This window comes from Streptopelia decaocto (genome assembly GCF_964273445.1).
Source record: "Streptopelia decaocto genome assembly, chromosome: Z".
Classification (NCBI taxonomy): Eukaryota; Metazoa; Chordata; class Aves; order Columbiformes; family Columbidae; genus Streptopelia; species Streptopelia decaocto.
The window spans coordinates 50,534,399-50,554,168 of NC_138657.1; the positions used below are offsets into that span (position 1 = coordinate 50,534,399).

General features: G+C 34.5%; 1 protein-coding gene across 1 annotated transcript in view; it reads right to left on the reverse strand.

Annotated features, from left to right (window-relative positions):
* Positions 1-3,660: 3,660 nt before the first annotated feature.
* CEP120 (centrosomal protein 120) overlaps positions 3,661-19,770 on the reverse strand; it is a 39,796-nt gene continuing 23,686 nt past the window's right edge. Inside the window, exons 18-21 of the mRNA XM_082075183.1 lie at positions 17,921-18,043; positions 16,350-16,448; positions 6,463-6,608; positions 3,661-5,805 (exon numbers count right to left, since the gene is read on the reverse strand). Coding sequence (XP_081931309.1) covers positions 5,565-5,805; positions 6,463-6,608; positions 16,350-16,448; positions 17,921-18,043 — 609 coding nt within the window. The 3' untranslated portion in view covers positions 3,661-5,564. The remainder of the gene's footprint in view (positions 5,806-6,462; positions 6,609-16,349; positions 16,449-17,920; positions 18,044-19,770) is intronic.

Below are 19,770 nucleotides of genomic sequence, written 5' to 3' on the forward strand. Positions count from 1 at the left end.
TTTTAATGATTTCTTGTATACATGCAATAAGCAGATAGAAGAAAAAAAAATCCATCTGTTCTGCTAGCTGTAGTAGGATTGGACAGGTAGGACTCACTATAGAGGCACAGAAGGATGCTATTGAGGTATGCAAGGTTTTCCACAAATAGCAGTGGCTTCTCATGGAGATATACCTATGGAGATATACTGGCCAATTCCTTGTAGTAGTGGTGTGGTCTTGCTTAATTTTTTCATTTATTTTGGGTTATTGGCCCAAATTTTCAGTGCAATAGTCTGATTATTATCTGAATAGTCAGGATAAATCAATAAGCTAGAGTATTTAAAACACAATATACACCCACAGTCAGGAAAATTGCTGTAAAAAACATCATTGCTATACAAGAGTAGAAAACACTATAGTTCAAACAACATATCCTCTACACTGCCTGAACAGTTCCTGGAGAAACAGGTAGGCTCTGTGGTTTACATCAGGTATGCACTGATATCCATGGAAACATACCTGCAGTATTTGCCTAGACTGCTAGCTGTAAGACCAAACTATTAAGCTGTCTTATTTATTTGGATGAGAAGCATCATGCCTGGTATGAATGGGACTGAAACTTCACACATGAATGTCTGATTATAAAGTAATAGCTTATTATCCCTTTCAGCCCTGATCTGGATGACCTATTGTATGACAGTATTTGTCTTGTTGCCAAAAATAGCCTTCTCACATGAATATACTGATGGCCCAGTGTCCTGTACAACCAATGTTTCTTAACAAGAGATCAATACAATTATTTTCCGTACCTCCAGAGGTGAAAAAAAACCCAGCCAACCAACCAATTCCGCCTCACTTATGCTAAGCTATAAGCAAATACAAACATGTACGATGACTTACCATTACCACTTAAACCTAAATTCTACAAAACATTTATTGGCTTGATTGCCTGCTCAACTGAAAACCCAATGATTTCATTTTGCTGTCCTATTTACATTTGTATTTGTGAAACAACACTCATATCATAGTAAATCATAGTCCTCTGACAACAGTTTGTACAGTTATTTTTCATAGTACAGTTAAAGCTATGAGCACCATACAATAATTGCTACGACAGTAGTAGGCTGTAGACTGTTCTACCAGACTCCATCTGCCTCAGTAAACCCCCTCTAAATTTTGATGCTGTATTATTTTGTCAGTGCCATCTCAGTAACTTCATCAAAAGCCTTTGGTCAAACATTCAGTAACACTACACTTCCATAATCATCTGCTCTCTATGTATATTGTTAGAACAAAAGTTTTTGTAGTAATACATAAATTGTTTAAAATGCTGACAAATTACTACAAGTATTTCACTTGGAGGGAAGAAAAAAAAAAAGAAAAGAGTACTGGACTACAAAGCAGGGGGTGTCACTTTTCCAGAAGCATTATTAATGGAGACTATTTTAGTCTTCAGTGATGGGGAACGACAGGCTGGAGCATTTTTTCAAGTTAAGAATAGAAAATAACTGTACTTGCAAGAACTCGATTACTCTACATTGAAGCCGCCATGGGGTTACTGTACATTTATACATCAGAAAGTCAGTAAATTATTTTTCTATAAATTAGTGTCTCAAAGTTGACTTTTTTTCCTTTCTGTTTTGAATGCCAAACTCCTGACTGCCTCTCCACCACAGACACTTATATCTGGATAGCCAACATCTGTAAAAACATTTCTAATAAAAACACTACTAATACGACCCCCTGAAGAAACAAATGAGATCTAAGTATGCAGCCGCCTTTCTACAGTTTTGTCTTTAACAATAGCAGCGCTAGTGCTTCCTATCCAAGCCTTGACACAGGTCACGATGATTTAGGCACAGTAGTAGCAAAATAAATAATTGCATAAATACATAATAACTGGAACTGGTATAAATACTTCAGTAGCACTTAGAAGATATGATAAAGGACTTCCGTCTTTAGTTGTGCATTAAGGTTTATCTCAGTGGCTGGAAGGGAGAAGCATTTATACTGCAGTGAATGAGAACTATGGATTGAATACTTGAATCCTCAGTGCCAGACATAACATTGCTTCTTTTCCGCAATAGCATTTTTGAAAGTCTATTGGTGTTAGAAGTGTTGGATAACTTCTAAAATATTACAGAAACAGTGGTTATAGCTTCATCCCCCAAAACAATATACTGGAAAGATCAATAATGTAACTATGTATTTAAATAATTCAAAGCAAAAGAGTGCTTATTTTAAGAATAATTTGTCATATTTTTTCATAATGCATTCCACTATTTAAGTAAATAAGAATTTAGAGACTATTTTTCTGACTGTTAAACAATTATCAGGGGAAAAGGTTCGTTTCTTTGCAACAGTTCTCTAAATCTTAGCTAATGTTCCGTATCAAGTTGTATAAACATATTACATACAGATTTGCTGCCTTACATTTAAACCTGTATTAATTAATTTGAGGCAACTCATTGGTAGTAAAGATTGGTAACAGCAGGTCTGCACTCCTGCTAGAACAATTAGCACATACAGAGACAGGAGGGGATCCTCTGCCTGAACATTAACAGAAAGAAAAGAACAGTGTTTCTGAACGCTCTCATTTGCAGACAGGCTAGCGCTTTTCCTTCAAAAGGCTGGATTGAACAAATACAGGATAAAATCAAAGTTTCCTTACCCAAATCCAACTGCAACTTCTGGGACTGAATTGTATGGCAGATGAAAGCTGGAACTGATTTGGAACAGGACTGACATAGAACAGCCTCCACCCCCCATTTAGTAATTTTTACGGGCATTTGGGTTCACAGAAACATATTGCTAAGCGTACTTGTTTGAAACAATTCCATCAACTTCCCTAGTGAAAATCTGGGTGCACTAAAATCAATAGCAGGAGTTTGCCAAAATGAGGGGAGGGCCTTGCTGCTGCTCCTCTTCCCACCCCTTTTTAAGGCACATGGAACCATGACTGAACCTGTAAACATGGGTTTCATTTCCAGCAGTCTTTTTATGATGGGTAAATTAAAATAAGCTCGTTATCTCATGCATCTGTTTCAAATAGCATTTCTTTTGCCATGAAAAGAGATTAAGATAAAAATGGTAAGATATTTTTGATTTTAAAACAGTATTTGGTCTTTCCACTGAATAACTATAACCTCTAAAATGGTTTTGAGGCATGAAAAAGGTAAATGAAAACATAACTTTTTAAAAAGTAATATTGAGGTCATTTCTGCTAGAGATACCTACTACAAATACAGACTTTGTTTCTATTGTACTTCAGACTGAAGCATATAGAAAAATTGTGCTAAAAAATGAAATTAACACATTAAACTTAAAGTATCATTAATTCTCATTCTAATACAAACAATGAACACTGAAGAGTAGTGACTATAACAAAAAATGCTAAATATGCTTTTTAATAATCACAAAATCCAGGCTTCTCACCCTGTAAGTAGTGATCTTTCAAATAACAAAATATACCCAAATTGCTTAAATTATCAGGCTTATAAATGTTTTTTAAAAAATAAGTGTTCTGCCTTTTATTCTACTGCATAATTTGATTTACTAGAAAGAAAACTCACCTGAGTAGTTCCTTTTTAAACCCCACAGCAATGTGACTTCCATTTCCTTTACAAGCCATGGACAAGTCAATTAGAAATTAAAAAGTGAAATTAACTTTGAAAGTGAACTTGTCAATTTTATGGGTTCAAGCGCTGCCATATTACTGCCGTATTCAAACGTAGTAAAAACACCCACAAAATTCTTACTACTTAAAATTTGAATTTTTATTAAATAAAGTAACACACCTGAAACATCATAGAATACCAGTTCAAAAAGAGTGACCAGTTACAAAAATTTAGTCAACACAGTCTTTGTGATCTTTAAGTCTAAGGCACCCTCCAGCGTTTGAAGAAGAAACTGCACTTTAACAACTGAGCAAGCAGTTGAAAAACACCGTGAGCAAGTCCTCCTGTCAAAACAGAATATCCTCGATTCACTTACAATAATTACATATGATCATGTATCAGCGATATGACAAAACCATGATGGGAAAAAAAAAAATCTGTAGAAGGACTTTTAATGGATTTGTGTTGGATTTATGAAGGTGTTTGCTTTTGTCTTTAAGCACACCAAGTTGAAAAATACAGTAGAGTGTGCAAGGTACTATAAAAGTGTTTCTTATGAAGTCTGGTATTGATAATTCTGCACAAAATATGATCTGTATCTATACAAGAAGCCTAAACAAATATATGCCCATGGTAGGGAGAAAAAAAACCCAAAACAATGCCTCTAGAGGCAAAGTCAGTTTTGTAATTAATATACAAAACAGGAAGGCTATGTCCATGGCAGTTCACTGAACTTATGTTAAAAAAAGAAATTTTTGCATTTGTATCTTTGTTCATTCTAAAACTAACCAATCATAAGATGTTTTCTGTACCTGACATTCAAACAGAGTTTGACTTTTCAAATTTGTCCAGTTTCTGCCTACAGAACAGATAATTATGCCTATTGAAAGGACAGTGTTTTAAGTTAATATTAGGTAGATCTGCATAAATGATTGTAAACCAAAAATGATTTGAAATAAAATGAAGGCTGGAAACCAAAACTGCTTCAACTGTGATTACATACAAACTAAAATTTCTTGTGGATTTCTCTTCTTTTATTCAATGTCTTGAGCTCACTTCTGTTCATACAGTCAAAACCTACACGTACAATTTAAGTGGTAATGAGGTAACATGCTTTGAAATATTTATAAAGTAACTGTAAAGTAGTTAGGTCTCAATTAAGGGGAACTTATTTCTTTTTAAAAGCTCTTGTTTTATGTATGTGTTCAGAATTTTAAAGTGTATGAATTCACTGAATTAGTGATTCAAGTATCTTTCCTGATTAGCGATGGAAGTAAGAATGTACATATAGTTCTGAACTAGGCCTGTACCCTCCTGGGTTCACCCTTACAGGCCTATCTGCAAAACTGCTAGGGCAACAAAGGGATTTTCATGCTGTACCAGCAGTCTAGTTACTTAATTGATTCAGTTTCCTTTTCATAAGGTTTGAAAGTTCCCCTCCTCCTCCCCAAACCATTGTCTCTTATTTACTACACAGCTTAGTTATAATAGCTACAGCTGAGGAAGAAAAATTGATTACCGTGTGATTTAGTAAAAAAAAGTGACATTTGGCCAGTGCTGCACTTTGGTTCAGAATTAAGAGTTCTGTCTGGGAACACAGCTTACGTAACTTTTCCGAAGTATAGCTGAAGAGATCTTTTCATAAACTGAAAGAAATTATCATAGTATTGCTCAAAAATGTTAGAATATTAAAAAGATTACAAATAAACCTAGCCAGGGTGATGCAAAAGGAAGTATAAAATATTTTCAAAGAAAATACACAAGATAAATATATTTACACGTATACACATGACTTAAAAAAACACCATTAAAAACCAGTCATTGTCCCTGTAAAACTTACAACTGTGCTTAACTTCACATGCTGTCAATATTTACAATGACTGTACATATTTAGCAAAGTAGTACACGTTTCTAAAAAACACTCACTGTTCAAACTTTGGCCCTTTTTAACAATTTTTTGTATGTTCTTATCTACTGGTGTTCCTTTTTGCGATGGCTTCTCTGATTTGACGATCGAGTTCACTTACAATATGGTCTTCATGATTATATACTCCTGTTTTCAACAGTGTATCCCTCTCTTCTATCAGACGAGATAGATAATCATCCACGTTATCATTTACTTTTCTAGAATGAAGACTATCCACTCGAGCAGCAGAATTATCTCTAATATCCTGCAATTGCTTTCTCTCTTCTTCTTGTTGCTTTAGCCTGATGTTGACAAAAATATGAATCAGAGGATGTGCCATATTAAAAACAACTGGTTTTCATATTAAGTCTTTAGGTTATTTATATACTGAAGTACTTAGTAAAATAAATCTATAAAAGGCAACAAACTATCCTCTCTCTAGGGAACAAGTAAAACAAATGTTAATGTAATACTTAAACTCTAACAATACCTTTTCTATATACACATACAACTATAATACTTGCTAGCGAGGCTCCTATTTTGATTATGCAAACAGCACTTAAGAGTTCAACATACAGAACCCCTACAGACAATTTCTGGAGGACCACATTAGGTAGATATAAACTTTTAATGTATTAAAAATATAAATAAAACTTGCCTCTTTCTTTTATTAATTCAGTAGTTAGAACTGAAAGTTTTAAGTAAAAAAAGAGCATGGTGCCATACAACTGTGATGATAATATAACAGTGGCCTTAAAAATATATTTTTTTATACTGCAGTACTGTTGCATTTTATAAACATGCAGTCTTTACCTAAAGGACACTCAACTGTGCTCTTGCACTGGACTGACAGCCAATTACAATCTTGATTTAACTGAACCTTCTCTTGTGTTAAAGCAGATGGCAGGAAAGTATGGGGGAGGAGGGACGGGAAAGGAATCTTACCAATGCTTTCATACCTGTTGAGTTCATTTCTGATATCGTCCAGCTCTTGTCGGTCTGTTTTCCCCAGCTCTTTTTCTTCCGCTGCCAAATAGCGTAACCTCATGTGCTCCAGCTCTTGTTGCTGCTTTTTAAGGTGAGCCATCGCATTTTCTTGTTCACGCTAATGTGGGAAGGAGTAAAAACATAACTCAATAGACTACCTGACTAGATGTAAAAGTGCTAATTATAGTGATGTGAGAAAAACTTCAGGAATGAAGTAATGACAATTAAGTCTCCAGCAGTAGTAGAAATGCAGGAGACCAGTGACTACCACAACTGCAGTAAACCCATCCAGGCTGGATCAGCTGAAACCCAGTTGCATTAACAAAACAACAAAAATGTTACAAACCCTTTTAGAAACTCTGGTTTAAGCTAGTAAACATAAAACTTAGACTTGTGGAACTGCTCAAGACACTGACATTTATTCCTCTGCTACACAGTATTCTAAATTATAAGTTTAAAACCAAACCACACCCCTATCCCCTAACAAATAACCCACAAAAAAATCCCAGAAAAATGCTAAATAGCTGCAGGAAGGTTCCATCATCAGCTCCATACCTAAAAAATAAGCTTTGAAATAAAAACTCTGGTGACATTTCCTTTTACATTTGCCTAGGTCTATGTAAAGCCTGTGGTAACCTATTTGTTGGATTTAATGAAAACTATCCATTCTACAAGTTTAGTGTGGGGTTTTTTTGTCTGTTTGGTGGGTTTTTTTCGGTGGGTTTTTTTTGGTGGTTTATTTGAATTTTAAGCTCTCTACAGACACTATAACAAAACTAGGGTTTGAGTCCACTACCAATTTGTGACCTTAAAATGTCTTAATGAGAAGTGTGGTCCTCTCTCCACCCATTCTCCTCCCAGTAATTTTCCATATGACCTTGTGCACTAACTCAATGCAGTCAGCCTTACACTCTGAATGAGACAGAAGACTTTGAGTTAAAATGGCATTTCTTCCAATAGTTAAAAATTAAGGCAGAAGGTTACACAAACATCCTGGATCTAGACATATTGTGAACTGCAATGTTACCTTTGTAATTTTGACATTGCTTTCATCTGAAATATTTGATTGTTAATACAATCAGTCTTATATTTATTATGGGCTTAAAAAATAAAAGAGATAGTTTTGTTTGATACATGTGAGTGTATTAATTACACAATCAACCTAATAATATTTGGAAGAGTTTACTCTGGCAGTTTCCTGAACCTCAGTTCCCAGCATCTGAAGAGCTTCCTGTTGATGATCAGTAAGTGATAGGAAAATCTAAATTTCACAAGGAATTTGTATAAGCAAAGACTAATTATTAATATGATCAGGCAATGCAATAAATTAAGTACTTCACAAGAAATCACAGCATATATGTAATGCCCCAAATACATTTTTTTAAAATACTAAATTCAATACACTAACCAGGCAAATCGAATGTTAGACCCACAGTAGGACAGGTCAGAAAGCCTGAAGAACAACGTGTTAAAGAGACACATACTAATAATGAAACCAGAACCATGAATCCTGCCAAAGAGTCCACAGCTGATAGATGACTGAAGCATAAAAAGCCCCCACGCTCAGGGAAGATAAGCCCGTAGTCCTCAGTTCCCCACCAAGATTTCACTGCAGAAGAACATTCCCATGTGCGAGGCTCCATTTCTTATGTGGGACAGGTTTGAAGACTCTCAGACTGAAGCAGAATAGGTTTTAGAACAGGAATATACAAATATATACAGCAAACAGTAACAAGTCACTACAGTCGGCTGATATTTATCCAAGAGTTTAAGAGTTCTAGGGAAATTAAAACACAATGCTGCAAGACTAACTGGAGGTATAACATACCACTAAATCAGTGTTGACACCACAGGTATAACTCTTTCTCCACTTTTCCGCCCCCCGCCAAAGCCTTAGGAATATCCAGGAACTACCAGCAGCACTTACTTCCACCATGGCCAAATTGGTTGAAACCACAACTAAAACCAAAACTAACAGGATATATGGGTACACCTATTAAAATGAATCCAGTTTTTGTAAAAAGTCACACTATTCTTAAAAACAAAAACAAACCAACCACATGACTCAAAAACACTAAAGAAATCACCTACAATTAAACACAAAACTAAGCTGTCACAGAAGTCCTCTCAGATGACACAGGGTTTACAAGACCAGACAAAGGCTATCAATTGATCATTTCCACAAGAGCAAGAAGTTAACAGTGGACTCCAAAAGAATCCACTCTTTGATACATTAATCAATGAGGAAGTCCTTCTGGAATAAACAGTCTGCTGCCAGTACAGAATTATTCAGTGGGGAAAAAGTGAATGTGAAGGAGTGGGATATTATGGGGACAAAAATATGAATTCATTTGAAAAGGAAACAGATAAACGAAGAATACATTCACTGGTGTCTGTTAAACACAACACCCTGACTGCAACTGCTGGTTCATGAGGTACTTAATCAATTGACTGAGAGCAGCTGGAGGACACTCAAAGATATATATCCAAGCAGGGTTTCAAGATCTTATGCATCTACTGCTGACCTATGTATAGGCTAGATTGATATTTCACATCAGTTGACTAGTTTTTTGTTTGTTTTTCCTACTCAATCAAAAGCAGGGGCTCAAAGCTAAAACTAGGTAAATTCCAACTAGAGACATGATTCAAGTTATTAAAAGAATGAAAATTAAACACTTAAGCAATATACCAAATATATTAAGAACTTCTTAATCATCAAATGTTTTTAATTAAGATAGATATTTGCATTTTTAAAACTGCTACAAATCAGGCATTATTGTTGAAGTATTTAACAAAGAAAAGACAGAGGGCGCTTTTTTTTTTTTTAGAGTCCCAGCAAATATCACTATTATATTATCTGGTTTCCAAATAGCTGGATAGGCAACAGCATCCAGACAGCAGAGCCAAATTCCAAGCATACAGTGGGTTATGAGGAGGAATATAATTATCTTAACTATTTTGATAGTTGTATTCAAGTTGTTTGCTTTGCTAAATGAAACAAGTTAAAATACTGCTGTTTTTCAGAAAAAAAAAAAGAAGAAAAAAGTTGAGATTAATAGCTTAAGGGAAACATGTAACCTAAAATTTCCAGTATGTTAAATCTCATTTGAAAAAGTTCTATTTTAGCCTTGGGAGAGCAGTTGTTGCCCTGTACATGTAAAACAAGTCTAGAAATTTCCATCTGTTTGTCCCTACAGGTAAAGAATCCAGTAATTCAGTCTTGTAATTAGCTACTGTTCTGATTACACTACAAGTCTAAAGAAACTTGCTATACATATCCCCGTAGTAGATACAGCACATCCTGCATATTCAAGTTCCGGTTTTGGAATTAATTTGTCTAGTACAATCTGGTTTTGTATTATCTAAAAGTGGTAAGAGTCTTGGAGACCACACAATAAATTATATAAGAATGCAATTTACAAGCAAACTGTGTCACCTGTAGGAAAAAAACTCACCACTGTGGAGGATGAGGCTGACATCTTCCTCTTAGGTGATGTCAAAAATCCAGATCTTTAACAGAAGTGAGGACTTCTAGCAGCCATTATCTCATTTTTTCCTCCTTTTTAGACTTTCTACCTACACTGACTTGCAGATACAATTAGCATCAGCCCAGTGCATTTTTGTAGATGGTAAGAACAGCATTCACTTTGGAAAAAAAGTCTCCTTGCTCTTGCAGTTCAGTTTATTCATGCTCTAATTGTCCCATTTTAGACTAGGACTACTGGCATGGAAAGCTGGGGCATTAATGTAAGTTTGTCAAATTTTTTGTATCTCAGTAATTCTACAAAATAATTTTTTTTGAAGGTACATTGAGCAAACATCACCTAAAAACAAAATACTGGTAAATTAATGCAGAGCAACGTGTCTCTTATTACTAGCACGGCAAGATTTTATGTCAGCAGAAAATTACATCCCCACCTACTAATGAAACAGATTATAAGAAGACAATACACACAAATCATCAAATAGCTGTGACTACATTGAACAGAAGTCTTTCATGCAGTCTTTCAGTCTGGGGAGTATATTACTCAGATCTACATGGAAAGATTCTGCAAGTGTTCTTACAGTTGCAGTTTCAGAGGAAAGATAACTGTGAGGGGGCCACAAGAAGCATGTGGGACTACAAGTTTCATGACAAGTTGACACATTACTAATTGAGACAGGAAAGTTCATTGATCTGGAGGTTTCTGCTGTTCAGCAGCGTGCTCACAGTGGCAATATGATAGCAAAAAATGCATTTTAAACTCAAAGCAGTATACATTAGAAGTACATATACTGAAGGTTAATAGAACAAAGCCCAAAGCTCAATCAGACCTGGAAGAAGACAATATTCCTAGTGCTTTTCTACTGATCAGAAGGCTTCTCATTTAATACCTTGGTCCTTTATGCCCCCACTGAATGAGTTAATTACAGAAACATCTTTAGTGATGTTTATTAAAACCAAGGCAAGGACAAAAGAGAAAATGATGCAAAAGCCAAGGAGAGGTATAGGAAAAGCAAGGCTTTCCTGACGAATCCCTTGCTCAGTTCCTGCTCCTTTTGATGTTTTCCACTGGGAAAATTGTATTTAAAAAAATAAAAATCAGTGCCACTAGTGAACATGCTTGTTGCTTAGGATAATAGCCCTAGATTTGCACGGCAGTAAGTCTGCATAAAGGAAGTGCTAAATTCTCCTTTTCACCACAGAGAAGAAAAGCTTATCAGTACATCAGTCCCCAGTTCAATGTAGGACTTGCTTTCAAATAAATGTGAATAGAAATTTATCTTTATTACTAATATAACAGTGATGTAAACATGACAAATATTTGGCATTTCCTTGTTTGGGAGGGGTGAGGGAAATGACAAGATTAATTTTAGTTCTATAACAGTGAAAGTCAAGAATTTCTTTAGTGTGCCATGTCATTACCCTGAATAATGACATTTAAGCACAATTATATTAAGTTAAAATTAAAACAAAACAAAAACCCACACCTTCTGAGGCAAGACTTCCCCAGCATTCAGTTTAAGACAGTCCAACTTGGAAAAAAAGACACACAAGGAAGTGAGAATGGATTTTGCAGAGTCATTTATGATGGATCCTGTGTGCTACTTAAGTTATACACTTTTTAGTCAGTAATTTTCAAATGTCTTTCCCAACATCAGTCTTTTACTCCTTTAAAGGTCTGTCATAACAATTTGTAGGGTGCATAACAGCGAACTTGCTCTATATATGCAGCATTCATAGCAGAGCACCAGGAATTCATTTCCTAAAAATCCATTGAGACAAGAAGATGGCAAAGAATTTAAAACAGTTGTTTGGTAAGAAGTGAGGGATGCTGATTTTGAATTAATTTATATACAATTTTGTTATGATAGGTTAAGGGACCACAAAAAGACTGTCTTTTGTTACAATGAGATAGAAGGAAGGATTTCTTATTCACAGTCATGAATGATAAACTGGTGCCACTGTATCAGACATTCAGGTATTAAACCCACTTTTCCCATCAGAGTTAAATAATTCATTGGGCAAACACTTTTGTTTTTTAAGCCAGAGAAGGAATGAAACTCTACTGTATAGTAGTACCTGAAATTTAGCAGAATTTACTGTGAGTTCTTCCAAAATGAAAAAACAATATTAATAAAGCACTTCCGAACATTTGTGGTACTAATCAATAAGCCCAACATTTCTAAAGCTACTTGTAAGATCTTCATTTTATGCTCAAACTTGAAAACTAAGTTATATTTGAATACAAAGTTTGAACATAAATACTCACATGCTTAAAATTCTTAACCAAGGCTTTACTTCACATTTCCAGAGATAATATGCTCCTATAATATATCCTGAAATAAGCAACATTCCAGATTCATTTCCAACTGCCTATTGTAGCCACTTAAGCTGTTTTGAGAATTGTTAGAATTTTAAATTTTTAGAAATCTGCATTTTTAAGTTTCAGATAAGAGAACACTCCAGAATCATCAGCTGGTGGACTAAAGGCAACTTTAGGGATAGAAGGTAAGACCCACTATAAGCACAGAACTCTTGGAAACTTTATTCTTGCATCGCCACTATCAGCAATTATCCTACAGTAAGCAGCCACAGATGAACCAAGAATATCATGTGCAAACTACTTGGAAAACTACTGTTTCAAATATACTTGTAGTTGGCCCAGGTACCTTCTTCTCCACTACTTACTTAGCCCTGCTTGTCACACCATTACTTTCACTCACTTTCTTTCCTCTTCCCCCCTTGGTAAAGCTTATCACCAATATTCCTGTCTCTAATTAATTTGATATTTTGCCATCCTTCTGTTACATCCCCTTAAACAAAACAAAGCCAATCCAAACAAAGCTACACACCAGCTATAAGATCATTTACTTCAATGTTTTACTACTTTTCTTCATCAGCTTGCATCTCTAATGTAGTGCTTGAGACATGGAATACTGTTCCAGGAGTCTGCATGGTAGGAACTTCGGTCATGTTTTGACACCTACAGTACTACAGGACTATCATCATTAAATAAAAATTAACCAATAATAAAAAAAAACTTCAAAATTTCAATTATAATCAGATCATAAAAGAATCCCTGTATGCCACCAGGTGCTTTAGTTAAGAGGCTCTTCAATCAAGGAAGCACAATCTTTATTTTGCCGTGGCTGCCTATAAATCCAAAAGGGAGATGTAAACATACATACACTAGACTAAACAATGGCTAAATAGCAGCCACTATTCACTCTCCCACTCACACATACCATGCAAGTCTGTGGGAAAAACTTATGATTGAAGCTAAGGAACTCAAGTAAAGTTTTCTGAAAATAACCCAGAGCTGACAAGTCAGTAGGAGGGCCTGGATGGTTTCAAGACACAGTTTTTAACCAAGACTTGGACCTACAACTGTGGGGTTTTTTCTTTTTGTTCTTTTTTTTTTTTTAAACAAAGATTTACATCCCATCCTTGTCTAAATTACTTACAAATTAATCAAATTAATTACTGAGTGGATAAGCAAGACACTGGACAAGACAGAGTGAACGTCAGCCAGCCAATACAGTCTCTGTTGTTTTAAACCAATGCAACAGTGCTGGTTTAATAGATCCGTAGGGCACAAACACATTAAAAGACTTAGAAATTTATTTCTCCCAGAACACTAAATAATATACGCAGGTAAATTTAGAAAGTTTAAATTTATAGATTATAACACAGACAATCAATTGCTGAAAATGACACTTCTGCCAGCTTTGATTTTTGTTCTGATATGTTGTTTCTTGCACTCGGGAACTCAATTTAGGATCCAAGATCTCTGTAAGCATGTATGCAATTTTGTGTAAATTGATTGTTCTCAGAAATAATGCTCACATACATCAAAACTATGGAAGTCTCATTTGTGTAGTATTGAGATCTCCCAATCAGAAAACTTTGAAAGGCAGTTCACTTGTTAACACTTTTGTCTTCCTAAAGCTGAATAATAAAGTATTAATAGAGACTTGCACTGAGTAACAAAGAGGGAAGAAAAGGTAGATAGTGAAAGTCTATTTTCACTCAGCTTTGCAAACTGTGTTTGAATTCAATTAACTTCTGTTAAACAAAGGTAAGAATGTGCCCTCATTTTTTTGGTTACCACTGGCACTGTGATTAGCATTCAAAATCCTAGACATGGAGAAGTTTAGAGCATTTTCTATGAACAGTCCCATACTCCTCTATGTTATGTACTCCCTATCTCATACTCTACAAAATATAAACCCATCACAGATGTGTGCTAAGAACTAGCTCCAAACTAAAAGGAGATTTTAATTAAGGAAACATTGACTTTTATGGCTGCAAATCAGAAGAGCATTTTAGTAAATGCTTAGCCTGTAGATTATGCTTCTTTAATTCACAAATTGACTGTACTAGGTCACCTTTGAGTAATGGAAATCTCTGTTTAAACATTTTTTTGGCAATGGGCACAAAGCATTAGATCTCATTTCCAAGACTTACCAGCTGGGTTTTGTCATTAACATTTATTAACAATCTAAGATATGGCTTTCAGCGTCTAATCCTCACTACACAAATGTTTTGTATAGTTCTCTAGAGAGCTTTGGTGTGACAAATTACTGGCACAGATTACAGCCCTGTGGCTATTCACCAGAGGCAATGCAAAATTAACATGGTACTAATCCAACTTAAACAAGAAATTGGTCAAACTATGCACAATTGCACAAATGATCTGAACTAAAGCAAATCTAGAATTCCTGAAGCAACAGTTTCCAAATTTATATTTAAAACACAGTAAATGGTTTTTGATCAGCTCTGCTTCAACTTTTATTTGGCTCTTTAAAGTCACTTAAATCCTTTATCAATTGGCTAAGTACAAGATGAAGCACAGGAGTACAAAAAACAGAAGAAACTACTTTGAAAGGGTTTGTTCTGTAGTAAAGTTTTACGTAGGATAATTCACTGTAGAGGCCAATTTATTTTATGGCTCAGACTTTCAACAAGAGGGTCAGTTGAAACCATCTATATATGTTAATAAATTCAGATTGTCAGGTCTACGGTGATGAAATTTATAATATAAATCTGATATTGATATCCACTAGTGTTAATCTGGCAGGTAACATTCTCTTATTCTAGAGGAATTTTTAAATATGGCAGTAAGGAAAATTATCCTGAACATTTCATGGCTGCTAAAGAAATCTTAATCAGAGGTAAGATTTATATTTTTCCTCCTATCATCTTGTCAAGCACAGATGTTTTAGAAATTCAAGATGAGAATTCATTACTACTTTTATTACTAGGCAAAAAAGGACAGATTTGAAGACAGCAAATAAAGACAAGTTTTTGATTATTAATAGTAATTACACAGCACATTCACTCTCTTCAAAGAGAAATATAGATCAAAAAAAGGTAATTATCAATTAGAAGACGGTCAACTTAGCCTTCTACTCTCCAAAGACTCAGTTCACTACTAACAGGAAGGAAGTAGAAACCATAATCCTTAAAAGACTTTTCCTCAAGCAGGAAGTAGGTATGACTACAGGTAATAAAAACCTTTTACTAAACTTGAATTCTGAAGTTTTATGTCTGTGTCAAGGTTTGTTCAGCAACACGGGATTAACAGTTTACTAATTTGTTTGTCAAGGCCAATGGAAATGCTTTCATTCTCAACTATAGTTTAGCTAATGTTTGCCATAATTCAGGAAAGATAGGCAATGACAAAACACCCAGAGGCATATGGATTCAGAGGGAATAAAGCTGCTGCGCCTGCAAGCTTCAAGAGAGTATTTTCAAGTCATATGTGTATGACTATCTACACATATACACACACATGCACGAGCTCTGATAAAACACAGCAGGAGAAAAGCATGTCATGTTAGCATGAGGTTAGGATTTCCAAAAGCAGAATAAAGTTTCAGTTTAAATTTAAATTTTCAGTTTAAATTTTCGGGAAGTTTACTTTGTTCACAGCATTCAAACCTTAACCTCTTGTTTCTAAAAGCTAAGATCTGTTTCTCATCTCTATTCTTCATTCATTTTATAATTAAAATACAGAACAGTTAGGACTGTAACTGACCAAGACGGTTGGGACAGATGCAAAATATCTTCTGCGGAAGTGCCAACCGAGCATTATTGGTAATGAGATTAATAAACTTTTTATTTTTTTGAATCACACCTGCTTTTAGCTATGCCAGCCTTTGCAAACCTGAGCCTTGGTCTTTCCCGAGTTCAATGTCAAACTCAAACCAGTTTTGCTATTCTCATTTTTGTAGTAAGTGTAGCTCAAAGCTTTACTTTTGCAAAGACAAACACTAATAAAATGAAAACTGCCACTAATTAACAGCAATTACAAGTAGCTTCCAACACTACATTAACTTGGTTGTCTCATACGACTAAAGAAAACATGCATACCTGTTTTAACCTTGCAAGTTCTTTCAAAGCCCTCGTCCATTGTTGTTTGTAGTGGAGCTTTGACTTGGTAGCTGACTCTAACTTTCTTTCAAGTTCAACCTAAAAGCAATTAAAATCATATCAGCTGAAGCAATAACAGCAGTAATAATAACTGAAAGATATATATATACAAAGGGTCTGGTTTAAGAAACGTGTTTATGTAGCACAGCATACAACATCATCCAAAGCTGTCATATAAGATAACATAAATATTATGGCACATGAACATTTTCTTGTTTAAAATATAGCCTTATTTTTATTGGATAGCCGTCTATACAAAAAGAAAAAGATAAGTTTTTAGCACTAAATCTGCTGACATAACCTTTAAATTTAAGATTCTCAAATTAGCAGCTCCTTCCCCCCTCCCCCCCCCCCCTTTTTTTTTTTTTCAAAGCAAGATTATAAACACTAATTTAACAGAAACACTGATGGATAAATCTTGCCTTTAAAAGGTGTGTAGATTTTTTCTTTCCTGCAGCTGATGGAAGATATGTGCTACACTATTTCTCTGAAATAGACATTTGTTCAAATCATTCTTTTAAAACTGTGTATCTGGTCTGAATCTTTGATCTTACTATCGACATAAATATTTTTTAAAATGTTACACACTAAAAATACATTGCATTCTGTGCATAAAAAAAAAATCAGTATTAAAAGGCAAATGAAAGCAGTTATGAAGCACACAGAACGCAGTAACCCAAGAAATGAAGCATTCTTAATAACTCAGAGGCAGTGATGTTTTCTTTTAATCAGATAAAAAAAATATTTACTATTACATTTGTGGAGATCTTAAAGCACTGACTTTTTAAAATGTAACAAAAATAAAAAAATATTTAGGCTAAGAGTTTTAAAAGTCTGTAGAAACAGAAGCATATTTTGAATTATTTGCTTGCATTATTAGAAGCTATTCAAGCATACAGTAACATGCAGACTTGTGATATAACACAGTATTTCATGCCAAGATGACTGGTTCATGTTTTTCCACCTTATTCAGTCAATAATTTGCCTCAAATCTCACAATAATTCTGAACATTAAATGTCCATATCTGTGGTTTTAATTAAGCAAAATATCCTCCACAGAAGGCACATAAAATTTCTAAGAAATGAATTTATGACAGTGATTTCATCCCAATGATAAGAACACAATCTCTTTTCAGAAATATTTCATATATGCATATATGCAGATAATGGAATACCAGTCTAAATCAATCCTCACAAGAAAATCCTCATCTTTATTTAGCTCTATAAACAGAATGCTCATAGTTCTCAGGATAAATCAAGGTGGAAGCAATTTAAAGATATAGGTTAGGTTTCTCCTTGCGTAAGCCTCTAACATTTCTGCTTACTCTATAGAAATATGCCTACTGTTGGCCTTATTTGTGTCTGAATATTTAAAGTCTGAAGAAATTGTTGAAAAAAGTAAAACAAAGTGGAGAAATTAACCAGTTTATCATGCAATATTGTTCTACAACTTCTGTATCAGTGAACAGACAATTGTAACAGTTTTCAAAGACTAGAAAAATCCAAGATACCTTTTCTAAAGTGAGAAGATTTATTTCCGACTGTAGCTGGATTTCTGGTTTACTACTTTGCTGTTCTTTGTATTGTTGGAACTCCTTCTCCAAAGTTTTATGTTTAGTTTCTGCTTCATAAACCTACATTAAAGATAGAGGTATAATGCAAGTTAGCAGAAAAACCCATTCACAGACAAGGAATTAGGTTATGGAACTTCAGTTACTCTTTAGTCCCTGGAACAAACATCTTACTGTCAATTATCTGATATAGAACAGACACTGAAAGCTACACATTTGGAATTAATGATTTCTTGATGATGGCATACAGCTATGTTTTAATAGGAGAAATTTTAAAGAGAATCATTGCTCAGTACTGGAAAGAAAAAACAAGTTTGCCCTCATATACAGAAGATCAGGATTTATAAACATTACTGTTCACATTTCTAAAATGACTTGCAGAAGAAACCCAGAAAACAAAACTATTTAAATTTACACACATCTTTTAAACAAAGCCAACAGTTTTATATACTACATGATTTTTTTTTACTTACTCAGTTTCACCAGCATAACTTATTTAGGAATGTCTGGAAGAGGAAACTACTAATACTTTGTACAGCCAAATAATGATTTAGAAGAAAGGCTGAAGTAGAAAGACTTCAGTGACTAATGACTTAATGCTATGTACCTCTGCCCTCACTGTGTACTTCTACCGTTTCATGAAGATTTTATAATGAAAGCTTTGCTTTTCCTCTTAAAACGGGTAATTTGAAAACCAATGCCAATACATAGTTTCTTTGTAGCAAAGTATTTAAGTAAATCAAATGTTTAACAGGATCTTTTCGTCATACCATATGAAAATACTACAAATTTCTAATAAGATATTTTCTAAGAGTAGCATATATTCTGCTTCTATTAAATATTATTCAACTATAAATACCATAAATACACCTATGGAACTCATGCATTCCATCACAGAATATGATCCCAAATGTTTCACTTGTATTTATATCCAACTAGTTAATGCAAGTATTTCCATGTATTGTATCCAACAGTTTATAACACTGGATGAAAATGCTTCAGATAATTAACCTATGTTTCAAAGCCCACAACTTCTTCTATCAGTACATAAATATTTTAATTATTTGGATCTCCTAATTGGGTCACCTCTATTTTTGTTCCAAAATTTTGCTTTTTACAAATATTGTTTTTAAAGAACTGATGTAAGAAAGCAAACACCATACTAAGGAGCCATACAAAAACACAACTCACTTTTCAAATATAACCGCAATAGCCAACTTAGACAAAAGACATGACACTATTATCCATCACCTTTCAATTTCTACCAATTTCTTTTTAAAGCAGACATACAGACACGATGCCAAAGACAGTAACTAACTACTTTAGCTATGAAAAATGCCAGGCCTCTCCAGAACTTCTACAATCATGTTTAATTTCTTGTTTGGTTCTGAAAACACTTTCAAAAATTGAATTTCTCATGAGACCTCAGGTTGTGGACTGTTAGGGAACCACATATATAATACAAATAAAGCACAGCTTCCTTATTCAGGAAGTAAGAGTGATATTCTTCAAGGTTGATGCTTCAAGGGTCTTGTCTTGCACATAGTGTGGCCTACCTCCAGACAGGTTAGACATTTAGAGAATTCTACAATTCAAGAGTGAAAGTCGTGTATGGACACATCATCTTAAAAGGTAAAGAATAAATTAAAATATATTGTTTAGAACTATTGTAATTTACTCTAGAACATTCCCTGTTAAAGAACAAAAACAACAAAACACATACACAAACCAAAGCCAAACAAACACCCACACCCAAAAAGGTAAAAAAAAAAAAAGTCCATCAGAACTAG